Source organism: Camellia sinensis, unplaced genomic scaffold (genome assembly GCF_055761805.1).
Source record: "Camellia sinensis isolate YWXY unplaced genomic scaffold, ASM5576180v1 Unanchor4, whole genome shotgun sequence".
NCBI lineage: Eukaryota > Viridiplantae > Streptophyta > Magnoliopsida > Ericales > Theaceae > Camellia > Camellia sinensis.
The window spans coordinates 3,733,586-3,760,957 of NW_028129277.1; the positions used below are offsets into that span (position 1 = coordinate 3,733,586).

At 34.2% G+C, this 27,372-nt stretch overlaps 1 protein-coding gene and 1 long non-coding RNA gene across 2 annotated transcripts; both read right to left on the reverse strand.

The window, feature by feature from the left end:
* Positions 1 to 5,905: 5,905 nt before the first annotated feature.
* Positions 5,906 to 21,815, reverse strand: LOC114320732 (zinc finger CCCH domain-containing protein 31-like). The gene is made up of 3 exons (XM_082912566.1): positions 21,495 to 21,815; positions 17,600 to 17,660; positions 5,906 to 6,827 (listed from the first exon to the last, which is right to left on the reverse strand). The coding sequence occupies exons 1-3, from the start codon at positions 21,565 to 21,567 to the stop codon at positions 6,080 to 6,082; spliced, it is 882 nt and encodes a 293-aa protein (XP_082768692.1). The 5' UTR covers positions 21,568 to 21,815; the 3' UTR covers positions 5,906 to 6,079.
* Positions 7,508 to 17,590, reverse strand: LOC145816671 (uncharacterized). The gene is made up of 2 exons (XR_014358745.1): positions 11,618 to 17,590; positions 7,508 to 10,482 (listed from the first exon to the last, which is right to left on the reverse strand). It is a non-coding gene; the product is annotated as an uncharacterized LOC145816671 (long non-coding RNA).
* Positions 21,816 to 27,372: the final 5,557 nt, after the last annotated feature.

Sequence of the window (27,372 nt, forward strand, 5' to 3'; positions counted from 1 at the left end):
CCGCTAGAATCCATGTGAGACACCTCTTGAGTCCATACATATGTGAAAATTATGAGGCTCATGGCCATCTGTATAAGTTGTTATGAAATGAAGCAAAGTGCTACACGGAACTAAGTGCTACGATGTGAGTCACCTCTAGAATCCGTGTGAGACACCTCTTGAGTTCATATATCTATATGTTCAAGGGCTGTAATGCCATTCTGACAAGGGCTTCATGCCATATGTACAAGGGCTATATGCCACCATGTTTAAGGGCTCCATGCCATATGTTCAAGGGCTATATGCCATTATGTTTAAAAGCTTAATGTTAATGTGTTCAAGGGCTTAAAACCATTATGACTCACGATTGGGGCCTAAGGCCATTTAAAATGAAAACAGGAACAGATTAACTACGTGATCTTCGCATTTATTTATGCATTGTTATGTATTATGTTTAAATTGTGCATTTATGTATCATGCTATTCACTGAGCTTGGCTCACCCTATGTTATGTCTGTTTCTGTAGGTAACCAACCAAGTGGTCAGTCCTAAACCATGACGCTTGTCCTCTTTGGTCAACCTTTCCATGTCCAAGCCTAAGAGAAGCGGCTCTTATTTTCATGAAGTTTTGACGAACTTTGGTTTTGCACTTTAGTTGTTGGTCCAAGGTTGAAATGTGTATAATACTTTCTTCCGAAACGTTTTTGGTGTATGCCCAATTATAGAGCTGGGCTTGTATATATGTGCGTATATATCCGATATTCAGGTGTATGTTTTAGATTTTATTTGTCTGTTTAAAGTTTGTGATCCTGGCATGATAGTTGTAGCTCAATGGAGTTTGCTTCTGTTGTCAAATTTTGATATTTAATGCTTCCGTTCAGGCCCCATATATTATATATATAACAGGTTAAGTGTCCGTTTCTGAAGTGGTCATGCCTAAACTTTTAGGGGCGGGTTTGGGGTGTGACATATGTAGTGAATTTGGGCTAAAGGAAGCCTGATGGTAGGGGCGCATTTTCAATCGCCGAAACAAACGACGAAGTCTGTAGTCTTGCTAATGCTTTGTCCGTTGGTTCGTAGGCAGGGTGCGGTATTGGCATTCCAACCTCGACGCTTCCATGCGTCCGAGGAGCCAACCGCTATAAGGCAGAAACTCTGTGCGGATCCCGTGCCCTGGCATCCTCCTTGCATCGTGCTTTCTCTTCGAGCACGGTTCGTAAGTCGGATGATCTGGGTAATTCCGTCTGTCTAGATCTGGTTTGGTGCGAATGTGAGGGCCAATACGTGCTTCCTTCAGTATATGATCTTTCAGATCTCGTCCTCTCAGACCTGGAGTGACGAGTTCCAGAAGACCAAGATTGAGTATCGCCTGTCCTAAGGCTTCTGCTCTCTCCTTGCGAGGGTGTGGTATTCCTACTACAATTTTCTGAGTGACGAGGGGTCGTTTTGTTTTTGCGCCCCTCTCCTGTCGCCACTTCTTTTTTCTTCATGTGGCGCTTCAAGGCCTCCATGTCCGCCGCCATCTTCTTTATCAATTCATCTTGCTCCTTCACGCGGTCTTCTAGAGCTTGAGGATCAATCCTCCTCCTTTGCCTATCAGGACTTTGCGAACGAGAGTGATGGGGGCTGTTAGTCTGCCTCCTCCCCCTTGTATCCCTCCTAGGATTTTGCCGTTGGGACTCCAAGTCCGCCATGGGAGGGATAGAAGGTAATCCTTCACGCCTTGTGCCCCCATCTGGAGTTTGTCCATCGATGGCGGAATGTGGCAATTCTTCTATGTGCGCCATTGTTTGTAAAGAGGAGAAGCTTAATCAAGAGGTTTTGTTCTGTCTATTTTTCCCATAGATGGCGCCAATTGTACGGGAAAGAAATACACTTTCTTGTATAATCCTGTTGACCAAGTCTGCGCTCCTCCGTATGACGTCGCCTTATCACCTAAAAACACAAACGTGAGCTAGCCGGTGGGTGTGTGCCGGAAACCTCTCCGATGCCTAAGTCAGCAAACTTGACAAATAGACAAAGCTCCGTGTATTCAGAAAAGCAAAGTTGTGTGTTACCTCCTCAAAGGTGCTGTTTGTGAGCTTTTATAGGTTTTTGCGTGGCACAATCCTAGTAGGACTTCTACTCCTCCAGGCAGAGTCCTCCTAGGATTCATACTCCTGAAAGATAATGCTTATCCTTCAACACCCCCCTCACTGCTTAAACCAAGTGAGATGGTTCTATTATGGCCGAATTCCAATACGACCGAAGTAAACCCGACTATGTATAGCCGTAGAATAAGCCGAACTAATTCTTCCTTTTACTTCTCTTATGTCGGCTTCTCATGCACTGCACATGGCACGGTTTAGACCGAACTAACGATTCGCGACCGGTATAACTCCAAGACTGGTCTAACTTCAAGTTGCTTCCGGACCGAAGTAACTTTACACGCATCTTGGGCCGGAGTAACTTTTATGGCCTTTTTTACTCAGCCCTTTGTATTGTGGGCCACTATGACCATCTTATAGCTCGGCCCAATTTTCACCAAAATATACTCCCCCATATGTAAACTCTTGTACACTTATGCTTGAATGTGACACTTTAAAAACACTCATAACGAGAAACATTGCCGAGTTGGTAATTGGTGATGTTCACATTAATGTTTCGGAATGGCTATTGAAATGATTATGTATGGAATAGATTGAAATGGATAATGTTATCAAAATATGCTAAGTTTTGCACAAGTGATTGTATCGTAGCCCTAGAACAAATTAGTTGTATTCGGACTCTATACGGCGGTTTAATTTCGCAGGGTGTTGGCCATTGTTTTTGTCGTCCCTTTTGAGGTCCTCGATTGGTGCTACACGGTATATAATCGGGGTAGGCATCCAGGGTAAAGTCTGCAAAGCAACAATGGGGGGAGTACCGAATAATCCGAGTTCAATCATTACGGTTGGGAGGATGAATCTCTTGGGGGATTGTAGTGGTCTACTAACTTTAATTGTACTAAATCTGCCATTATATTACTATTATCCACTTTAAGTGGTTATTTTATGGTTTATCTTTTACTTGTGAATGGATCGGTTATTATATGGTCTCTGGTTGGGCTAGTTATCAAGTTGCTTTTATTCTCAATTGTTGGATTTTTGTCTTACAGACAGCTTAGATCATGTCAGATGCTAGTGGCTAACTTGCCAATCATTGTATTCGTCGGATCAAGTTGATCAGACAACCTTACCGTCTATTAGGCCTGGGTTGTGCTGCATTTATTGTCCTGTGTTTCTAGTCATTGGATGAAACTTAATCCAATGCCCCTTTTTCATTATGCAAATCTTCCATCTAAAGAGTTCGCTTGGGCCTTTCCTTCCTTTTGTGTTGGTGTTTCATTGATTTGGGCTCGAGCTAATATTTTATCCATCCACAATAGGTATACATAAAGTGTCTAAATTACCATTTTCATTGAATTTAATGACTAAAATATTTTTTTTAGTCGATTTTATTTAATAGAAATAGGGAAATAGTTTAGATTGAAAATAAATCAAAAAGTTTAGGGTTTAAATTGATAAAATTAAAAATTTAACATTTAGTTTGTTATAAAATTCAAACCTTTATGGGTTTTCTTTTTATTTCCCATATATTTTTTTATAAAATTGGGAGATTCTTCGCAAAGTATGCCCTAAAATAAGAAAAAATAGTATTTGTTTGAAAAACATTGCTAATAAAAGCCTAGAGTTAGGAAAGAAAATTTTCAGATGGACTAAATCCATTTTAAACTCCCTTTTCTTTACGTGCATGCGTGTACATATAAATATATATATATATATATACATAAAAAGTTAGAAACGTGAATATTAACACTTTAAATAAATAAAGATATAAATAACAAGTGTTAAAATTATAAATGTGATTAGTCACACTTAAAATTATAACATCAAGGTTGCAAGTATCAAACTTTATACTTACAGTCAAATAAGCTTATTACAATACTGACATCTTTAAATCATTAGTATAACTATTTATATTTTTATACTGAAATTACAAAAATCATCCAATAAAAAAAGATATTTTTATCCAAAAATCCTCTATATATGACTTATAAACCACTAAATCTTTTATATATCCTTATTATATTCTTAGAGGCAGAGAAGTCATATCATCGTCAATCGACCAAAAAATTCATGGGTATACTTTCTTATTGAAAATTAGTTATTCTAATTGACTTTTCAAACTTTTTATAAAGATATGCTGGAAAATGAAGAAAATAATTGACTTTTTAATAGTAATTTTTAAAATTTTTGATTATTTTAATATGTTTTCAAACTTTTCTACTAATTTTTTATAACAAATAAAAATATATATATCATGAGATAAATTTTTCTCTTCCTACTTTTCCTTTAAATTTTACTCTTCCTACTTTTCCTTGAAATTTCGACTCAATTTTGAAAGGAATGTGAGAACTCAACCCACTCCTTACACAACCACTCAATTTATTTCCCTTCACTCCTTACAAAGTAACAAGGCATAGTAATAAATTAACGGCTGTTTGTTTCACTGGATATAATATAGAAGATATATTATGATATGAGATTTAGTCAGGATAATAAGATATAGGTATTGGATAATATATTCTCAATTCATATTTGTTGACTTGATATATAAGATTGGATATATATTATCCATGTTTGTTTTACAAAATATATTGTGGGATATAAATAAGTAATTTTCAAGATTGCCCTCATAATATTATATTATATTATATTCAAAATTTATATTAAATAATATTATATTATATTAAATTCAAAATTTATATTAAATTATATTATATTAAATTCAATTCAATTATATTATATTATATTTTCAAAATTTGTATTAAATTATATTAAATTAAATTAAATAATATTATATTATATTATATTAAATTCAATAATATTAAATTAAATTCAATAATTATATTATATTAAATTCAAAAAATTTATTAAATTATATTATGTTAGACAAAAAGGTAAATTGGACTTTTTAAATCATATCCCAACAAGGGGATATGATATAATGGGGTGGGGGGAGTGGTGGTATTGTATATCCTCCACTTTTGGAGAATATACAATCCTATAACCCCTTTGAAAAAAAATTACAAACATAAGATATGTGGACCCCACAGGATATAATATCAAATCCCACTCTTTATATCCTAGAATCAAACAGGGCGTAATGTCCTATTTCGTTCATGGAAATGATATGAAATGAAATAAAATCATAATTTCTTAAGTTTTCTTATAGAATAGTCATTCTATTATAAAAAAAAAAGAAGTTAAAAGACGATTTAATTTGTAATGTATTTATTATTTTTCAAGTCTAACCAAACATAAAAACAAAAAATTTAATAAAATAATAATTCCATTTCACTTTATTTCAATAAACCAAACATTAAGGCCTTGTTTGGTTTGTGTTTCTCAAAAAAATTTGAAAAAAATTCTCCACAAATAAGTTTTCAAAAGTAATCAAACCAAACAAATTTTCTCAAAAAAAATTTTCAAAACTTGTTGAGTTTACAAATTTTCCAAACAAATCTCTCTCATACACATCAAATCAATCACTTTTTCCAAAACTCTCTCAAAATAATTTTTCAAAGCATCTTTTGAAAAAAAAACCAAACCAAACAAATTTTCGTACTTTTTATCTCAAAATATGTTTCTCAAATACAAACCAAACAAGGCCTAACTCTTTCCTTCCAAATGGAACTTTTAGTGTGACCCAGCTGACATGCTAAAACAAGCCTGGCATAATATAGCTTCTTCCTTCCTTGGAGTATCCCTCCATCTCCTCAATAGAACACACAAGCAGCTATTAAATTGAACTTACGACCCGATATAACTAGCTTGTTCTTGGTCATAATTCTTTCTCGTTACTTGGGAAACAAGACGCCAAAAAAAAAAAAAAAGAGTAGCAGATAGTACAGTTAAATATTATATAGCTCATATAAGAAACAAAACCAGTGACTGGAAAATGCTACAATGTCAGTCTCAGTTACATTGCCAATGGGTTTCATAGCACAGCTAGATCTCAAAGGTAGTGCTCGCAGCACAAGCGAAACTATGCATAACAACCAGAGAACCAAAACATCTTCATACTCCTGATTTGCGCAACTCGGCAGCTCCATGTGCAAAGTGGCATCTTTCACCAAATGTGCAGGAGCCCTTTGCAAAATTTTCACACATCTTCGTCTTGTAGTTGCTTGCTGCTGGATGGGATGAGGCTGGGGCTCCAGGGGTCTTTGCATGGCCACCCATTGAACCAACACTCACAATTAACTCTCTTACCATGGAACTTGCTTGCTTGATCTGATCAAATGTACCCTCAAGTTCAATGTTTCTAAGATTTGCGTCTGATTCATGGTCTCGAATAGATAGCTTCACCCCTGTTTGGCGACAGATCTGCTTGGAGTTCACACCACCCTTTCCTATGATTGCTCCAGCAAGAGAAGCATCTACACTAATTTTGGCAGTGGCTGAGTCACCAAAGCCAGTGACAGGAGCTGGTGCAGGTGGCTCTATCCGGCCTGGAAAACGGCTTAGAATAGCTCCCATGGCACGAGAATCATCCTGTGATGGAGCAACAGGCTTGCCAAGTTCCCACTCACCATGGGCAAAATGGCATTTGTCACCAAACTTGCAGCCTTCGGCAGTATTATATTTGTTGCACATTCGGGTTTTCACACCAGATGGGGAAGAACCATCTGGGATGGGAGGAGGTGCAGCCATGTTTCTTGAAACAGGAGCTGGAGCCAGGTTCATCATCTGTGCAACAGCATTATACCCACCAGGCACATAGTGAAGGAAGTGACAGTTCTCCCCAAATGGACAGCCAGCAGTGCTGCAATCCATAACATGAACCAAAATCAGATCACACACAACAAGACATTGAATCCCATGGACAAACCCCAAGGGTTGGATGAGTTGCTCTGGTTAAGTGAATGAGTAGAAGTAGGCAAGGATCAATTTTGCACATTTAAATATAGAGCAAACTTCACTTTACTCCCTTGTAGTTTGGGCCGGGTGCGGATTACCCCCCTGACATTCGGAAATCACCACATAACCCTCACGTGGTTTGTAGACTAAGACGTACACTAACTTCTGTTAACCGAACGTGTAAATTTACCTTTATACCCCCATCTTTTTCTTCTCTCTTTTAAACCTACAAATATACATATACATATGTATATATATATATATATGTATATACACACAGACAGAAAAGAAGAAGAGAAATTTTTGTTATGTTAAAAAATGCTGCCATAGAACTAGGGAAAACACTCATTTTCAACCTTATGTTTTGTTACTTATGTGACTTATCTACATCTCTGAGTTTGGTCATGTCAATGAAGAGAAGAGCCATTGGAAAGGGTTTTATTTTACAAGGAAAATATGAAGTTTCAAAAAATCAAAGAGAGGACTTGGTTGTGCTGCGTTATGTTTATTGTCATGCACAAATGTTGTTTGGTAATTTTGTTTTGGTTTATTGAAAAAAAAAATTGGAACTTATTTTCAGTAGCTAAAATCACAAAATTGACTTTTTTTGAAGAACTCAAACTCCATTTAGAACACTGTCAATTAAAAAGATAAACAATTAACTACCAAAACAGCAAGAGACAAATTTCTGGTTTACTCTGCCAAAATGTTTTCGAAAAGCAATCAAACAAATAGGTGCTTACTCACTGCTTGTCTCTCTCGCTTAAGAACTTTTGCTACAAATTTGGGTAAAGAAACTGAAATGAACCATCCAATTAGGACAAACAATAGCAACCAAGATGGGTATGGGTTTGGATTTGTATACGTGTACTTGGTTTGTATATGATCACAAAAATGGGTTTGAATTTGTGGATTTGTTTACAACAAAAAAGATCTCTCTCCATAGTAGAGACCCATATTGGATTGGCCGAAGATCATGAACACTCTTGATCTAGAGTTGGAGCCCATTGATGGAGATGGAGCATCTTGAATCAAAAAGCATCTTTAGCAGCTTGATATCACCATTTTCTTTGTTGTAAAGGAAGAATGGCAAGCTTTTGTAAATTTAAAGATGTGGGGGGGGAGGGGAGGGGGGGTGTTTTGGTCATAAAACGTAGCTTATACTCTCTTCATGGGCATGTGAACCTCATAGCCCGTTAATTTGGATGGAAAAGCTAACTGTGCGTTTTAGTGCACAAACCACGTGAGAGTTATGTGGTAATTTTCGAATGTCGGGGAGTAATCCGCACCCGGCCCAAACCACAGGGGGATAAAGTGAAGTTTGCCCTTAAATATATAGGAACACAATCAAGCTTTGCAAAATGCAAAATTCAATGAAAGCATAAATGAGCAAAATTGATGAGCTCCACAAGTTTGTATGGTTTAGACATGTAAGAAAATAAATTAAGCATCTTTTGGCTGGCTGCAAGACGATGTAGAAGAACATAGACAAAACCAAGCAAATAAGGAAAATGGAGGCAAAAAGCAACCTGATAAAAAAATAAAAAGAAGCATACATCGTTCAAACATCTGATTATAATGGGTGAAAACCTTTCAGCTGCTCGCTTGATGGGCTATTCAAAACCATAATCAGATCAGAGTACAGAACCAAGCAAAAACTGACATTCCCCCAGATAGATAGTAATGGAGCCAAGATTTTGGCTCAGGAGTTGAAACCCAATTGAGATTATTACAATCAACTGAACCAGATTATTATTTGCCAAAGCTACATGTTACTTATATGGTGAAGTTAAACAATCAATTTTTTCACTGATTTTCTTTCTTTCTTTTTTTCTTTTTTTTTTAATTTTTAATTCGACTTTCAATTTTAGTTTCTAAACATGGTGGTCACCATAATTTAAAATGCAATCACTATGCCTCTATAAAAATAAAAATAAAAAAATTAAAGACAAAATTATACCAAGATACACACACGAAAGAAAGGTAAAAAGGGTAGGGACAGAAATGACAGAGAAGAGAGAGACATAAAATAAAATTTATAAGAGAAGATTTTAGTAAAATTAAACAATTAAAGTGACTAATTACATGGATTTTGTTATAAAATTAAAAAAATAAAAATAAAAAGAAGAGAAGAAGAAGAAGAAGAAGAAGAAGAAAGAAAGAAAGAAAGAAAGAAAGAAAGAAAGAAAAAGGTATAAAAATTTACAGGTTATTCTTGAAACCTAAAAAGAACAAATTTAAAAAAATAAAAAATAAAAATAATTGAGGGGCTTTGGCCCCTCCTAGCCTTAATTAGAGATGGCAATCGGAACCCGGCCCGACGGGAACCCGACCCCCTGACCCAGAATTGAGCGATTATTCCCCGAAAAATACCCCCGACAAGCCGGGGATGGTTTTTAAAAATGTATCCCCGATGATGTTCGGGCCAGTGACGGGGATATATGTTTCAGTCCCGGACCCGGCCCGACCCCGATCCCCGCCCCCGATCCCCACCCCGTATATACCCCGATGTGAAATTACTATTTTGCCCCTCCTTATATATATGTGCGCGTATTAGGGTTTGGTTGAAACACTCTGCTCTCATCTCACACACAAAACACGTTGCTCTCTCTCTCTCTCTCCGCCGTTGCCATTGCCATTGCCATTGCCAAGAGCTTAGGGTTTCGCCTCCCCCTCTCTCTCTCTCACACAACGAACGACGGCTAACACTCGTATGTCACCGCCAATCCTCCCTCACCGCTGCTTGTTGCTCACCGCCGATCATCCTCCCTCACTGCTGCTCTCTCTCTCTCCGCCGTTGCTAAGAACTTTGGGGTTTCGCCTTCCCCTCTCTCTTTCACACAACTAACGACGGTTGCCGCTCCTCCGTCACCGTAGATCCTCCCTCGCCGTTGCTCGTACCTCCCCACCGATCATCCTCCCTCACCGCTGCCTCACCGCCAATCATCCTCCCTCACCTCTGCTGTTTAGGGTATCTCTTTCTCTCTCTCTCTAGGAATTTCAATCTACTAGCGAGTTCATATTGACAGATTAGCTTGACAAATTATGTTGATAGAATCTCTTAATGGTTGTATTGCCAAGATTACAGATTATGCTATGTTTTTGAAAATATGTATAGATTTTTTAATTTTAAAATAAGTATTGATTATTTGAAATATGTACAAATTCTTTTAATTTTAAAATATGTACAGATTCTATTAAAGGATGTTTTAAATTTTTTTTGATAATTTTGTTGGACAATGGGTCTCATATTTGTAGTTGATTCAAGTTGAAGCAAAGACCATGGAAAGGAGAAGGTTTAAAATATGTACAGATTCCTTCCTCTAATGTTTGAAAAAAAAAAAACTGTAAATTGGGGAATTTGCGAGGTCGGGGATACCCGATCCCCGATCGGGGGTAGGGCTGGGAGGGGGGAGCGATGGGATCCCCGGTGGGGATCGGGGCTGGGGACGGGGAATTTCTCACGATCGGGGATCGGGGCCGGGGAGTGCGGTCCCCGGCCCCGCCCCGCCCCGCCCCGCCCCGCCCCGTTGCCATTCCTAGCCTTAATGTGGCTCCGCCTATGAAGCACGGATACTCCAAAATAGGCCACGTATGCGTATCGGATACGTATTGGATACGGATACGCGCCCGATACGCGAGGATACGTATCGGATACGGGAAATAGAGTATCCGATTTTTTTTTTTAATTTTTGAATTTCGGATACGTCTCGGATACGGGAGGATACGGTCAGGATACGGGCGTGATACGGTATGGATACGGCGGGGGCAAAAAAATAATTTAAAAAACTTAAAATGGGGCCAAAATGTAAAATATGAAAATTAAATCAAATAAAAAACAAAAACAAAAAAAATTATAATCTAACTTACCTTCTAGGTCGAATTTGAACAGCACCCGCGAAGGAGAGGAGGAGTCCACCGATCTGCCTCTCAGTCGATCTCGAACAGCAGCTCGACGGTCGTCCCTCTCTCTCGATCAGGTTTGTCGATCTCTCTCTCCCTTTCGCTCCCTTTGTTTGTTTGCTTGCATCGATCTCTGTCGATCTGTGTTTCGTCGATCTCTGTATACCATAATCTCGATCTGTTTCGTCCTCTCTCTCGATCGATCTGTTTCGTCCTCTCGATCGATCTGTTTTTTGGTCGATCTGTATCTCGTCGTCTCGTCTCTGTGTTTAATCGAGAGAGAGAGACCATTTTTTGTTTACCCCTGTTTCGTCGTGTCTGTGTTTACATATTTATTTATTTTTTTTTTTTAAATTTTTTTATGTGTAGTTAGTTACTCTGTAAATAAAATCAAATAAATGAAATAAATATATATCCTTCTAAAAAAAAATAAATGAAATAAATGAAATAAATAAATAAATAAACTTATGAATTACTTATAAAACAAATAAATAAACTCATAGGAATCTCTCTTTTTTTATCAAGTTGTCTTTTGTTTTAAGTTTTATTTTTATGTATGCTACATTACTAAAAATGCTTGAAGTTTTATTTTATGTATGTTCTATTACTAAAAATTGTTGAAGTTTTATTTTTGTGTATTCTACATTACTAAAAATTGTGGAAAAAAATATTTTTTATGAACGTATCCCCGCCGTATCCGTATCCTACTTTTTCGAATTTTGCCGTATCGCCGTGTCCGTATCATGTCGTATCCGTATCCCGTATCCGTATCCGTGCTTCCTAGGGCTCCGCCACTGCAAATAGATAAAACTAGCAAGTTGGCCATGCAAGCATGCAAGGGGAAACAAAAAAAATTGCACATTGCTGTCAGTTTTGCTTTTTCTTTTTCCACAGCAGAATTGATATGCCTTAAATTCACACTGCAGCCACGTCTTTAAACAAGACTAATTACTTAGTTTCAGATCCTTGTTCTATTTTTACTTGTGCATCTCCCCTACAAGCAGGCATGAAATTGAGAATCCAACGCAGTCTTCTGTTTTTTACTTCATTTTGGGCTTATGTGTCTCCCCCAATCAAAGTGATCCCCTCTTTTCGATTTCCATTGATTGGGTTGCCCATTTGTCAGGCCTAGTCTTAGGGATGTTTACTTATTCGATCTTTTAGTTAGTTTTTGTATCCCTCGCTGTATGAGGACATCTTGTCCTCCCTTCGTTATTGTTTTTCTCTTTTCAATAAAATATCTTTTGTTGCTTCTATAAGTAAAATAAAAAAAGAGATGAATTACTTGGTTCAGATCCTCATTCTATTTTGCTTGTGCATCGAACTACAAGGCAGCCTGAAATTGAGAGTCCAAAGCATTCTTCTTTTTTAACTTTTGTTTAGGGGTTGGGAACTTAATCATAGGCTACAGCTAGCATAGCTGAGTTGGTTGAATATAATTGACGGTAAATTACAGTTAGCATCCCTACACTTTCACCAAAATCTCACTTTGACCCCCCACTTTCAACTGTGACATTCAACCACTTACACTTCAAGTCAAATTGCAGTGTCACTATTCCACCAATCTACCATTAATGAGGGTGGCAGAAAAAAAAATTAATTTCTTTTTTTTTAAAAAGGACCAAAGTGAAATTTTGATGAAAGTACGACGACTAAAGTGAGGTTTTGATAAAGTGTAGGGATGCCAATGAGATGGACACAAGGATAATATTGTAACTTAACTTAAAAGGTAAGAGCATCCCTAGCAGTCTCCCTAAACCCACCCCTCACCTATTTTAAGGGATTGAAATCCCAAAATACACCTCCATCAGCTCCCCTAAACAACCCCCTAAATATAAGTGTTGCTAAATATAAGTGTTGCTACAGTGACTCCCTATTTGTGGGGAGTCATTGTAGCTCCCTTATATCTAATAAAAGACGTGCAGGGAAGTCTTTCCGAACGTCCGGGACGTAAGCCCGGATGTCTTGTGATTGCCCTGTAGCTGAAGAAAAAAAACACAAAATTGGCTTGACCGGTAGACCAGCCAGTTGACCTGCCGGTCGACCGGTCTGCTTTCCATGTGCTGCTGCTTTGCTTTCATAATAATTAAAAATATTATTTTAATAAAATAGAGAAAGAATAGGGAGTTTGTTGGGGGAGGTAAATGAAAAAGTGATTCTCAAAATAGGAAATGAATTTTTTAATAATATTTTAGGGTAAAATTTAAGTAAACTGCTGGGATGCTCTAAGGGCTTAACTAACAATAAAAGTTTAGGGATCAAAATGACATTTCGATAAAAATGCAGGCGTGCTAACTATAAGTAACTCTATAATTAATTATGTATGTATAACCATATCATATGCGAAGACACCCGAAAACAAGGTAAAAAAGTCAGGTTGCTGGTGATAACTTTGAAGGTTTTGAACATTATGAGAGAATTATCTCAAGAATGAACAATTGACGATGAGAATCAAATCCAAACAAACTTGCAGGAACTTTTAACCTGGGAACCACACCAAAATATTTTACATCGCTCTGGAAAGGATAGCCATTGATTCCCACCAAAGAAAATCAAGTCCAAGGAGAAAACTTTGCTTGATCTCCTGCAATCACCATAGTGGATTCCTTCCATTCCTTGATATTCCATTGTATCTCAGATGAACATCCAATTTTATGTCTTCGTAGAGAATGAAATATTTTTTATAGATTTTTATTCCCTATGAGGATTAATAAACAATCAAAATTAACAAAAACCAACACTAATTCAATATATTAAGAAATTAAAAACACTCCTTTAAGTTAACTCTTATCATTTATATCTTTTTTATGGATGATCTATTAATTACTTAAAACTAAGCGAAAGGTAATAAGCATTCAACGTCCAACATCTATCAAAAGCCCTAAAAGGGGTGGGGGGGGGGAACTACTAGTTGGTGTGTCCCTGACATGTTCCTGCCATGTCCCCTAAAAACAAATTAATTAAACTACAACATGTCCCTGTGTTCGACATGGCTATGGCACCTATGTTGGAGTATCGGAGCTTCATAGGCCATACACTTCTAAGGGGGAAAAAAACTACTCTTCTACAGTATCCAGTCCTTTCTTCCAAAGCCAATCCTAACACAGTCTCTTAGTATAGCCTAAAAAATTATAGAGTCCTATGCAATGTCTTTGAAGTGTTACTCCACAAGACAAGCAATACAAGATTAGTTCCTCCAAAGTAGCAATATGTACAAATCTGATAAAGAATCACATTGAACATTTAAACATTTATGGAGGAATTACAACACAATGGCACAGAGAAAAAAATTATAAAAACATGTGGGGTGCAAGTTATTCTGTGGTGACTTGCACCCCTCTATCTTTGTGTAAAAAAAAAAAATTTGTTTCATTGTGAGGTAATTATCCCAACACTTATTAGGTTTTAAAAACACCAAATTAAGCTAACATTAGGTGCAGAAGGTTGTACCCAATGCATGAGGCTCCTGCTTTTGGGAGAGGGAGATAGGCAGCCTTACCCCAACTTTTTCATGAAGAAACTAATTCCCAATAATAATAAAGCTAGACAAGGATTTATCATATACAAAGTAATGGCAACGGTATCTCAGCTTCTTTAAGGCAAAGATAAAGTTCAATTTGTTACATTATTTAGGACTAAAGAGAATCTTTTAAGAGAGCAATAGTATCCCACATTCAACAGAGGAAATGGTGGGAAAAGCAATGAGCAGCAGTGACAAACACGTACTCCAATATGTTGAATGACAGCTTTTGTTTCCCAAAAGAGTTTATGCTAATGGAAGTCCAATTAAACAAATATATATTTCATATTCAAACTAAAAATTACCAAAACAAAATAAATTTTCCATTTAAGTTGAACCTACAAATTACACAAAAATTAAATTTTACATTCGACCTACAAATTACCTAGGAATCACATCTTTTCAAATTTTAAATAGCTATTACAAGTACTTTAATCAACATCATAAGCTTAGTAAATGTCAGAAGGTCCATTCATGTGAAGGTGTTCAATTTCCAAAAACTTGAATTATGCAAAATTAATATAACTTGAACCTCCGACAATTTAACTGTTTATATTTTTATAACTGAGTTAACCTCTATTAACTAACAGTTTTTTTTGAGGAACTAAAATTTATCATGCTGAGTGACTTGATACTTCTATCAATAAATAATTAACAAATTTCTAAGAAACTTGTCTGATTATATTATTACCAGAAAATACACAGGTATGTCATCTATAAATGATTAGCAATGCTTTTTTGTAACTAATAACAAATGGTAATTAGAACAATGCCTTTTTGGGGGTGAAAAAAAGGTTCCTAACCCTAGGAAGTATGTACGTATCCACATGTTGTGTTGAAAATCATGGACTTGTGAGCAAGTTCTCACCTCAATGAAATCAAAGAGAAATTTATTACTAAATAATTTTGTTAATTAATATTTTTTAGATCTCCCATATCACAAGGCTTTTTAAATCTCCTAATATTATTATGTTTTCAGAGGGTCAACATATATATATATATCTCATACACCAAAAAGTAGTATGATTAATAATTAGGGAAAAATCCATTTAACCTCCCTATGGTATAACCCAATAGCACTTAACACCCACCCCCCACCCCTTACATTCAAAAATAGATAATGAACCCCCATGTGGTTTTAGTCATTTTGCATTCTACTTCCTTACCGCCATAAATTGGGTCCAAACTAACAGAATATATACTACACACACATCAATTGAGAGTAGAAATTAAAAGCCTTAATGTTAAAGTCAAAATACACTATGATAAGAAGACAAATATACCCTACATCTTCTTCCCCCAAAAAAACATGACTCAAACTTTAACCCTTTCTTCCTCCAAAAACCTAACGCTCTTCCACTTCCAGCCACCTCTTACAAGCACCAGCCACCTCTACCACCACTAGACACATCCTCACCACCTCGTCACTCCCAACCACCATTAGACACCATTCCAACCATTCCCTACCACCACTAGATAACTCCCCTGCTTACCCTTACCACCACCAAAGATCTCCCCCGCCACCATTAAAAATTAGTGATTACTTAATGAAAATCACCACCAAAACTGGTTGAAAACTGCTGAATGAATATAGAAAATCCATGATTGCTCAATGGAAAATCAATGAGTGATTTTTTTTATTAGCAAATCAATCATACATGGAACATCAATGAGTTGATCTGTGTTGTTGATATCAACTTCAATGCGTTGATAATATATGTGCAGCAGTGTGATGATTACTTAATGGATTAGTGTATTGAAATAAGGTTAAATTAATTAGGTTAAAAAATAACAATTACGGGTATTTTTGTTAATATGTGATATAATTAGTGAATACTTAAAAATTTTAAAATTATATGTAAAAAGGGGGGGGGGGAGAGAGAGAGAGAAGATAGTAGAAGGGCATTAAGATCATTTTTCATCTTTTGTTAATGGGGTTAGTGTTGCATTTTAATCCAAAAGCATATGGGGCCTCTTTGGATATTTTTGGACAAGGGGGTAAAGTGCTCATGAATCAAACCCCAAGGGGGTGATATAGATTTTTCCCTAATAATTAAAAAGCACAAACGAGACTTCAACAACACAGAACTACATATTTGATGCAAATTGTGCATGGAACTCATAATTGAATGACCATGAACAACCCAATCCACCCCCCTCCCCATCACCACAAAACTACATATTTCATGTAAATTTGCATGGAACTCACAATTGAAGGACCATGAACAAGCTAATCCACCCCCTCCCTCTCCCCAAAATAAAACAAGGGAGAAGTAGCAATTGTGTTTCAAACAATTCTTTTGTTTGTTTGTTTTTTTTTTTTTTTTTTTTTTTTTTTTGATAGATAACAATTCTAAAAACAATAATAATAAAGAAAGAAAGAAAAAATTAAACCCCAACACGTAAGATGATATAATGTTGCTAATGAACAAAGAATATCAATGCAGGATAATAGTCACACCATTTCAATGTTTAAGAAGGATACATGACTTCATGAAGATTTGCACTGGTAGAGATATTTGCTAGAAGGCATTGATATTTCTAGCCTATCAACGCAATATTATTCTTTAAGCAATGATTTTTATACTAGACAGAAATGGAGGTGACAAACATACTAGGACAGCGACTGTGGTTCTGTATAACATGAAGTCCTAATTAATTCTTTAAATAGTAACTACAATACCATAGTAAGTCCTATGTTGGCCAATTATAGGAGTTTCAATGTTCTTAATCTAATCAATAATGGCTAAATTATAGCATTTATCCAATATATATATATAGGTAAATTATACCAATACCAATCTCCCAAAAGCGTAATAGGATGGCAAATCCATAAGCCAACAAATGGCCAACTAGCTGAAAAATGTTCCAATTATTAGAATGCATACCACATTCCAATACTAATACATAACGGTAAAAATCTATAAGACACCTTCATTCTCAACATCACCATCTTTGAGTCAACTAAAGTCGGGAAAAGGCTATTTCACTGTAGGTTGTTAAAAAAGAACAATCACTTTGGAAAACAAATTGAAAAGATGGCAAAGGCAAAAGGAAAAATAAACTTGTGTAACGGCTTTGATATTCCCAGTTCATTAATGCCATTACATAGCTTTTCTTTGTGACAATAGTAGAGAAGATTCTCAGTACAAAGTATACAATTAATAAATACTATATACTTACCCAAAAAAAAAAAAAATACTATATACATGTTATGATATTATAATTTATATTAGATAGGTAAAGATTTGAACCTGAAAAACTTCATGCAAGGCTTCGATTTGCTTCCTATACCACTTGATAAGGAGTCCATTTCTGTTACAAAACATTAATTACTTTTTCCCAGTTAGAATTTCTGTGGATTCCTTCATTTGTACAATCTAGTGAATTACCTAACAGATGTTATGATTACATCTTACCAGTAAAAACTTCATTAGAAAAAGTTGCTTTAATATATTTGAAGCTATAAAAAAAAATGCAAAATTAAGATCTTTGAACTTCATAGTTATGGAAAAAGAAAAAGATAAGCTAAAGCTAAGTTATTTTCTCCACATGGGTCCACCGATTTCGACAGACACATTTGTTTCGTATTTCAATTTTATTTTTTTTTAATAAATTGTTTCATATTTCAATAAATGGCAGTTTTAGTGGCCCAATTGCTATGAAAAAAATGGTGAGGAATAATTTATATAGTTGCAAAAATAGATGTTTTGAACTCCAAATGTATATGTTAGTATATATGGGTACATATATAACTATACAAGTGAATAAACATATACATACAAGTACAAATGAATTTATATATATGCACATATATACATCTAAAGTGTGTATGCACAAATATGTAGACATGTTTACTTTTTTAACATATGACAATAGAGTATTCACTAAGAAATGACTTGGTTAACATTTTTAACATGAAAAAATAAAACACTTCATGTTGATAAAACTACTTTTTTAAAACATTTCATGTTGATGAAACTCTTTCTCACTTGTGAAAGCTTATATCAAAATGATAAAACTATATAAAAATGATAAGTGTATTTTCTACTTTTTTAACTTAAATGCCAACCAAACCCTAGAAAATGTTGAAAACATTTCATGTTCAAACAAAATAGAACATAGGACACCATTTGATTACTCAAGAAAGGTAGAAAATACTTCACTTATACACGCATAATTGAGTGAGTTTATCAACCATGCTAATTTTCATTATAAAAGAAAACAAGTAATTAGCTTCCATTGAAATAAGTGCACGGTTCATTGTGTCTTCACAGATAATTATTTTTTCAGAGTAGCTAGTTTCAACATGAAATAGTCACAAAAATTATGGGTGTATTTGGTTTGTGTTTTGAAACATGTTATTTGGAAGAAAATTTTCAAAAATATGTTTGGTTACAAATTTTCTCAAAAAAATTTCAAAATTACTTTTACACATCAATTAATCACTTTTTCTCTCTCCTCTCTCCTTCTCAATCACTTTTACTCTCACACACATCTACTCCATTACAACAAAATATCAAATCATCCCTAACTCCCAAACTCCACAACTATTTTCAAAATATACAACCAAAAGAAACAAAACAAAACAAAACAAAAACAAAAACAAAAAAAAATTAACTCCCCCCCAAATTTTTTTTTTAAAATTTATCTTAAAACACAAACCAAACATACCCTATATTTCTTTGCATTTATGGCTCACTTTGAGTGTTATAAATTTTAGAGTTTGTTTGTAGTTTAAAATAATTATTGCCCAAAATCAACCAGAACGTCGAATACAACCCTTTATTCATGTCCGCCATTTGCTTAGGTTTTGTTGTTCTTCTGATTATTATTATAATAGTTAATATAAATACAAAGGGATACAACAAACCCTTCAGTCATTTCAGTGAATGGGGCATGTTAGGTTTATTTTTGTAATTGAAAATTAAGGAAGTTGCTTACTTCAATCCAGTAGAAAACCCCAATTGACAAGAGGGGAAAAAAATTCAAGTTTCAACGGGGACAAAAAAAAAACATAAACCCCTAGAAAAAGCACAATCAAAGAAATACTGTTTAAGACCATGAGTGACAAAAGAACGGAAAATAATATAGAAAAGAGAACACATAAACATATTCTAACACCAAGCCCAACTTGGGGGTAGGCCATCAAGGCAACTGCATTGGGTCCCCAAGTTTTGTATAAAAATGGGGGCCACAATTCATATATGCCTTCATAGTAGTATCAGAAAAATTAAAAAAACAAAATAAACAAAAGCATGACCAATCTAACTATTAATTCTGCCTCTGATTTTGTATAAATTAAGTGCTTGTTTGGCATCATCTAAAAAAGTCAAAAAGCCAAAAAAATTTATACTATTCACAATGTTTGGGCAGCAAATGGAGTTGAGTACTCATAGGGCAAAAAGATATTTTCGCCCTTCACTGACATGCATAGCTCACGGCTGTTTAAAGGGGGGGGGGGGGGGGAAATGGTCAAACAATGCACCAGTGTAGCTCAGTGCACTATGAGAGAGGGGAAGTGACAAGTGTTCAGTGCACTATCAGAAGAGTAGGAAGGTAATTTTGGTATTTCATACAATATTTTAATACACATTTTTTGTAAAAAGTCTAAAAGTTATCCCAAACAACTATCTTTTTTTCTCTATTTTTTTAGCCAAAAAGTCAAAAAGTGCACTTATATAGTTCATCCCGAACAACCCCTAAAGAACCCCAAACAATTCGGAGGAAAATAGAATATATTAGCATTGACATATTCCCAGTTTCAATATTTCTTCTTCCTAATCCTTGTTGCGTCTGGCTGTAAGCGAGAAGATGGCGTCAAGCGATTTCTTCAGTGTCTGATGAAGTCGTATCTTTATTTCTTTTACGCATTTTAATTGAAGAACTTTTACATTTTCCATTTCATTACAATTAAATCGGTCAAAGAAAACTACTACATTTCATCATGAAAGGAGTACAGGGTAAAGGAAATATACAAATGAAAACATTTCTGACGCCTAAAGAAAACCAGATGTTATAAAAGTAGTTCCATTGGATGGGAAGTTGTTTATTGTTTATAGGTAGGGGAGATAAACGAACCAAACAACTTGAGCTCGACTTGTGTTCAGCTTGTTAAAAAGTTCATTCAAGCTTAATTCATTAAATAAACAATTTGGGAGTTCGTTAAAGTTTTCAAACCAAGCTTTGAATAGCCGATTGCTCGTTCAGCTAAGTTCAATAAGCCTAAAACTATATAAAAATACCAAACTACTCGAGCTCGAGCTCGAGCTCAAGCTCGACAAAAGCTTGCTGGGGATCAGCTCAAAAGTTTAATGAACTAAACTTGAAGATATTTTGAAACTTGTTTAACTTATCAAACCAAGCTTGACCAGTTAATTTTTTGGCTCATTCGGCTCATTTATCACCCCTATTTATAGGTAATGAATAGGTGGTTGTTTAACCTCCAATTTGCAGAATATCTATATCTATATATATATATACATATTTATTTATTTTTGCGGTGCTCTTTGAACACCAGGTTTCAATCTTATTTTTTCTTTTTTTCTTTTTTTCTTTCTGAATCCATTGAATTCTTGGTGTGCTGTTTTGTTTTGCCCTACCTATTTTGGTTTCGATCATTGCAGATATATGGGTTCATTACATAATCTGTGGTTGTGGATCGAATTTTTTGTGGTGGGCATTGAATTTTTGTGGTTTGTGGTTAGTATAGTTCTGGATACGAAAGGGAGGAAAACAAACAAACAAACAAACAAACAAACAACCAAACAACCAAAAGGCAAAAAGCAAAAGGTAGTAAAATTAACCAAATCTCAAGCGGGAGCTCTTGATTTCCCCTTTTTTTTAGTTGTAAATATATAAAAAGGACCCATCCAAAGAGATATAAACTCAGGGCCACCTTATGCAAACCAGTGACTTGGATATAAACTCACAAATACTATGAACAACATGACGGTATAAAGAAACACGAGCACAGAGTCTCTCCAAAACAAAATCACCCATAATAGAGCAAAATTAAACTCACACCAAAACTCCTACACACACATATCTACATAATATCCATACAGGCCTACACATGTGTATATTTTTGTGTGTGCGTTTTTTAGAGAGACACCCAGATTTCAAGGGAAAAAAAAAACAAAAACGAACCTTGCTTGGATTTCTTCACACCGCCATTGGAGTTGAAGCGCGCAACAGGCCTAGCTCTCTTGCGAGTATCCATAGCAGCTTAACAGACAGATCGAGATCCGAAACAATCAACAAACAAAGATTTGAAGAGTGAGAGAGAGAGAAATCAAAACAATTGGCCCTGAAAGTAAAGAAAACCAGAAGCCCTAGTGTGCTACAACAAAAATCTATGGTGGAGGCAAAAACCCTAGCAGGGTTTTGCACAGAACGACCTCGACAGGAGAGAGCAAAACACGAGGAGTAAAATTTTTTTTTTTTTTTTTTTTTTGTGTGTGTATATATATATACTAGTGGGTGGCACCATTTAAATAAGTAGAAATAAAAAATAATAATAATGAAATTAATATTATAATATGTACTTAGCTTAAGTGGTATGAGTTTTTAACTTTTTTTTTTTTTTTTAAGATAAAAAATATTAACACATGATATGAGAGCGTAAAGTTTCAAGACACCATAAAAAGTGTTCACTTTATAATAATATAGATAGATAGATATATAGAGGGCTCACAAATCAGAGTTGAAATCTAGTTGACAGCGTGAATTGGATTCCGCGGATACAACGTCACCACCACCCCCACGGAAAAATTATTACGCGGTGCAGGGTCAACATGTCTCCCTACCCCCACTCACCCATCATGACGGTCTGGTTTCACATCTGGTTTCACAACTATTTAGCATGTTTGGTTATCATTTTTTAAAAATATTTTTTAAAAAATTTTACTTTATTATTTTTGCGTGTTTTTTTGTTTTTATTGAATTTTTTTAATATTTTGAGCAATTTTTTTAATTTTTAAACATACCTAACATAAATATACCTAAAAAGTAAAAAAAAAATTGAAAATTTTTTTTTAAAAATTCACTAAATAACAAAAATACAAAAAAATACGAGAATTCAGTACATTTTTTACATTTTTATGTATTTATTAATTTTTAAAAATATTTTTTCACAAATTTTTTACTTTTCAGATACATCTAAGTAAAGTGCATCTAAAAAAGTAAAAAAAATGTTTTAAATTTTAAAAATATTCACTAAAAACAAAAAAAATGAAAACCAAAAAACTCAATTTTCAAAAAACTTAATTCAAAAAACTCAAACCAAACACACTGATTAGGTTTTGTTTATCGTAATCTAAAAAAGTTAAAAGATTAAAAAGTTATTATCTTATATAAGTCACATTATCTTATTTAAGTCACATTACATCTATATCATATCACTTCAAATCTTACTTATACACAATTTATATTTCATAAAAAGTTAAAAAGTAAACAATCCCTTAATTTGAATAAAAAAATCATTATTAATTATCATAATATTCTCTGTATTTTTTTATACATTTTTTATAAATAATTAAAAAATTATTAAAATAACTTATTTCTAAATGAAACTTAAATATTAAATGAAAAATTACCAGTTAATAGTTGTTTCAAAATTTTAGGGTTGGTTTGGGATGTCCTAAAAAAGTGCACTTTTTGACTTATTGGTAGGTTTGGGTTGGGTTTGATGTGATGTGTTAGAGAGGTGATGCGATTTAAATAAGATGATGTGACTTAAATAAGATAGTGACTTTTTGACTTTTTGACTTATTTAGTACATGCCAAACTAGCCCTAACTATTCATTCGTGATAAAAGTTCATATCTTTTTTTACATAACTAGCTCAACCGTGTTGTTGTTGGCAGAGAATAACATACACCACAATATATATATTATTAAGTTGTCTTTAGATAGTTTGAAGATTGTAATATCAATTAATAAATAGACTTGATTAGATACAAAATTGAGTTTGGGAGCGTTCAATTCAAATTAGGTATCATCTCTATGTAAGAAAAAAAATTGCAAATCAAAAAAATCACATGTTAGATTGTCTTGTTTGACAGAAGGCTTAACCATAAAAATATGTACCTTGTTTGAGCGTTGTTGTTCATTGGTTGCTTGCATGAGTGATTAAGTTCAATGGGTATAATCAAAGCAATTGTTAATTTCTTCATTGTGTTAACCACCTAAAAAATATTAAAATAATAAATCCAGCTAATATATATTCAGCTTGCCCATGTTTGATTTGATTTTTAAAAGCTTGTTTCAATTTTTTTAACTAAAAATTAATTTGATAAAATAAATAAAATATCAAAAATACTTATCACTGTTATATAATTTTATTTTTTGGGAAGTCAAAATTAATTTTTTAAAAATATTTTTTATATATTTATTTTTATGAAATTAGTTTCAACTTTTTCAATAAATTTTTTTTTTTTTTCTGAAAATAAGCCAAACCACCCCTTGTTTGTTACAAAATATCTCAATTAAAAACCAAGTATCTAGACAAACGTGTACCGAACAATAGTAACTTTGGTAGAAAGATATGGTGGCTTTTGGTTGGTTGAGCCAACATGTATACTCAATACGGGTGGCTAAATTTCAAAAAAGATAATATTTTTAAAATGATTTTTTGGAGAGAGTTTAGAAATTTTGAATTGTTTGATTATATATTTTGAAAATATTTTTGGAGTTTGGGATAATTTGATATTTTTTTGTAGTTAAATAGATGAGTGTGAGAGAAAAAAATGATTGAGAATGAGAGAGGACAGAGAAAAGTAATTGATTGATGTATAGTAGAAAAAAAAGTGATTTTGAAATTTTTTTTCTCCAAAATTTTCAATCAAACATGTTTTTAGAATTTTTCTCCAAAAACATATTTGAGAGACAAACCAAACATGTCCGTAATTTCTCATATGAATGAACACAAGCATATTCAATTGCTATAAATCTATAACTCATATATAAATCACAATAAAAACACTACAAAGCAAAAAAATAAAAAGACCATGCAATCTGAGACACAAAGCAGCCATACAAGCTATTGTTTAATTGTTAACTAACCTTGTCTTCACCTAAGGCCTCGTTTGTTTACAGAGGTAGAATGGAGGGGATTTATAGTGAAGGAATTAATAGTGAAGGGATTGTTAGTGAGGGGATTAAGTAAAATTGTGTTTGTTTTGATGATAGTTATTAGTATAGGAATTGTTAAATTATTTTTATATAAAATAATAAAACAAATAAAAAAATATAAAAATTAAACATTAATATTTATAAAAAAAATTTCCAATATATAAAAAATAAAAATAAATAAAAAAATTTCTAATCCCCTCACTATTTTTCTAATACCATCTCCCCAACCTCCATCTCCCCAACCTCCATCTATATCACCTCCACCATCCTAATCCCCTCCCTAACTCTACAAACAAACACAACACTAAATAACACATCCACCATCCTAATCCCCGTCCATCTACATAACCCAAAACAAATGGACCCTAAGGCTCTTCCTCAACTTCATGGTCAATAGGAATGGAGCTAATCACAATATAGAATCTTTTGCTCATTCGAACTATTATTTCCAATGGTTATGTGTATGTAAATTAAATGACTAAATAAAATAAACAACAAAATAAAAATAAATTAAATTCTGAATTAAATGCTTACATAAATTATAAGTCAAGACTTGTGTTAGACACAATCTCCTTAAAGTAGGTTTCGCCCTCGCTCTGATGTTTCAAAATTTAATGGCGTCTACTTCCCAAGATATAATGACTAATACTTGATTTGCAGTACTACAAACTCAAGTATGACAAACCAAAACTATGTTGTAACTCTCTCTTTCTCTTCCTAAGATTAAATGCAGAATAGATGCAGAAGATAGGAGGACGATAAGAGGAAGAAGAATGAAGAAATGTTGAAAAAAATTGGATGTAATGAAATGTTGGAATTGTAGGCTGTTTATAGCTAACCATGCACTTGTTGAGTAGGCCTTGGTGGCTATTCAGACATGGCCAGAAAGTTGCGAAACAGTACCGGTTTGAAAAGGAGGCGACCTGAAAATTCAAAAATTCAAATTTGAAAATTTAGCGCAAAATTTGAATTATTTTCATAAGGAAAAAAAAAATTCTACCACGAATTTGAAAAAATTCAAACGAATTTTGTCCAAAAAATTAAAGTTAGGACTCGACCTAACCCACAACCCACACTATGCACTCGCTCCTATGTAGTGGTTTTGGGCCAAGCCCACTCTGTCCATAACTCCCATCCTTACAAAACTTGGGGTGCCCCTTGGGACCCATCCCGAGTGTGGCAAGCTAGATTATATATACTCATATAAATCCTTAAGCCTTTCCTATGTGGGATAAGCACATTTCACAAATGTATAGGAAACCCACCTAAACCTATTTCCATGAACTCGAAAATGCATGTTAAATTCTCATTCATTCGAAAATGGTTTTAAGCAACCAAATACACAATGTTATACACTACGCGACATTAAACATTAACCCAATTAGAAACATTAAAATTAACGCTTGGGTCTTACCTTAACTAATGCTCACAGTTAGCAAAAAATAAGTTTTTATAAAGTCATTTTCCAACAATCCCTTACATGAATGGAATTCACGATAAGGACATGCAACAAAATGCAAACAAAGAAAAAGTATATAAAGAACATACACCACATCGAAATAAGTAACTTTTGGCTTTGAACCTCCTCTAATGAAAGCCTATCGGACTAACTGGCTCACCAGTGGATGTGATGTCTTAAACTGTTCAGCTGTTTGTGTAAACCAAGACAATAGACTATACTTAGTGTATCCGCAGACACAGTTTGGTTCTCACAGTTGTGTTCATTTTAGCCTTGAACAACACTTAGTAATTCATGAGGACCCTAGAGAATTTAGCCTTTTCAATTCTCTCATAATCGGCCCAGTTTACACTCATATAGGTGAATTCTTATTAAGAGTATCCTAACATACCTCACTTGGATGCCCAAACTATAAGTGTCACGACCCAAACCCGCCCCTAAGGGGTTGTTTGGGATGATCTAAATATAGCACTTTTTGACTTTTCATGAAATATGGGTTGGATTTGAAGTAATGTGTTAGAGAGATGATATGACTTAAATAAGATGATGAATAGAATAATGACTTTTTAACTTTTTAACTTTTTAACTTTTTTTAAACATGTCAAACTAACCCTAAGAGTCATGACCGACCAATAATCCTAGATTACCTTCGGCCTCAAAGACAGCAATGACAAAATTCAAAATATTTAAAGAATATCGGGGCCTAAAGCGGAAGCAAAACAAAAATAATAATTTCCATTGAGCTTGTGCATGTATGATGACTAAAATAATTAAAACATTTAAACACAATAATAATTTATATACATATACAAATCCTATATATTTCACACACATATACATTTGAGACTCAGCAAAATACCAAACTTTGACAAAATTAAGTGGCTGATTTTCTTGGCTCTACTTAAGCCTAACTTGCTCAATTCCGGAAGCTCTTCAAAAGGCTGACACCAGTAGACTGTAAGACTTTTTCTATCCTGTTGCTCATTTTGCTCACCTATACATATATATATATATATATATAAATAATGAGTAATGAAGAGGTTAAATGAATGAAGTTTGACGATAGTACAAAAACATGTCTTACAAATTCGAAATGAATCTTAAATCATTTTCAAAGTGAGGCATTTGCCACATTATATCAAATTTATAACAATACACTTTCTATGTCTAATCCCATATCAAAACATATCTTTCATTTTTCAAAGCAATCCATTTTAATAGGAAGAACATTTCGATTAGCAATCATGTCATCTCTTTACAATAACAGAAGCCATTCGTATCAATATATGTGGTACATCCATGAAACAATGATATTCCAATAACAATGGACCATAAAGGTCGAGCCAATGGACCATAAAGGGTCAAACCAATGGAGATCTCTGTGTTTCAATCAATCCAATAGCCATGGTCTACCCCCAAGCAAGGGCCTATAATC

Excerpts from the sequence above, each read along its gene's own strand:
- LOC114320732 (XM_082912566.1), bottom strand. The coding sequence starts at position 21,567 with ATGGATACTCGCAAGAGAGCTAGGCCTGTTGCGCGCTTCAACTCCAAT. Across the intron at positions 17,661-21,494 it reads TGTGAAGAAATCCAAGCAAG|AAATGGACTCCTTATCAAGT; the intron begins GTTCGTTTTTGT and ends GTTTTGTAACAG. Across the intron at positions 6,828-17,599 it reads CCTTGCATGAAGTTTTTCAG|CACTGCTGGCTGTCCATTTG; the intron begins GTTCAAATCTTT and ends TATGGATTGCAG.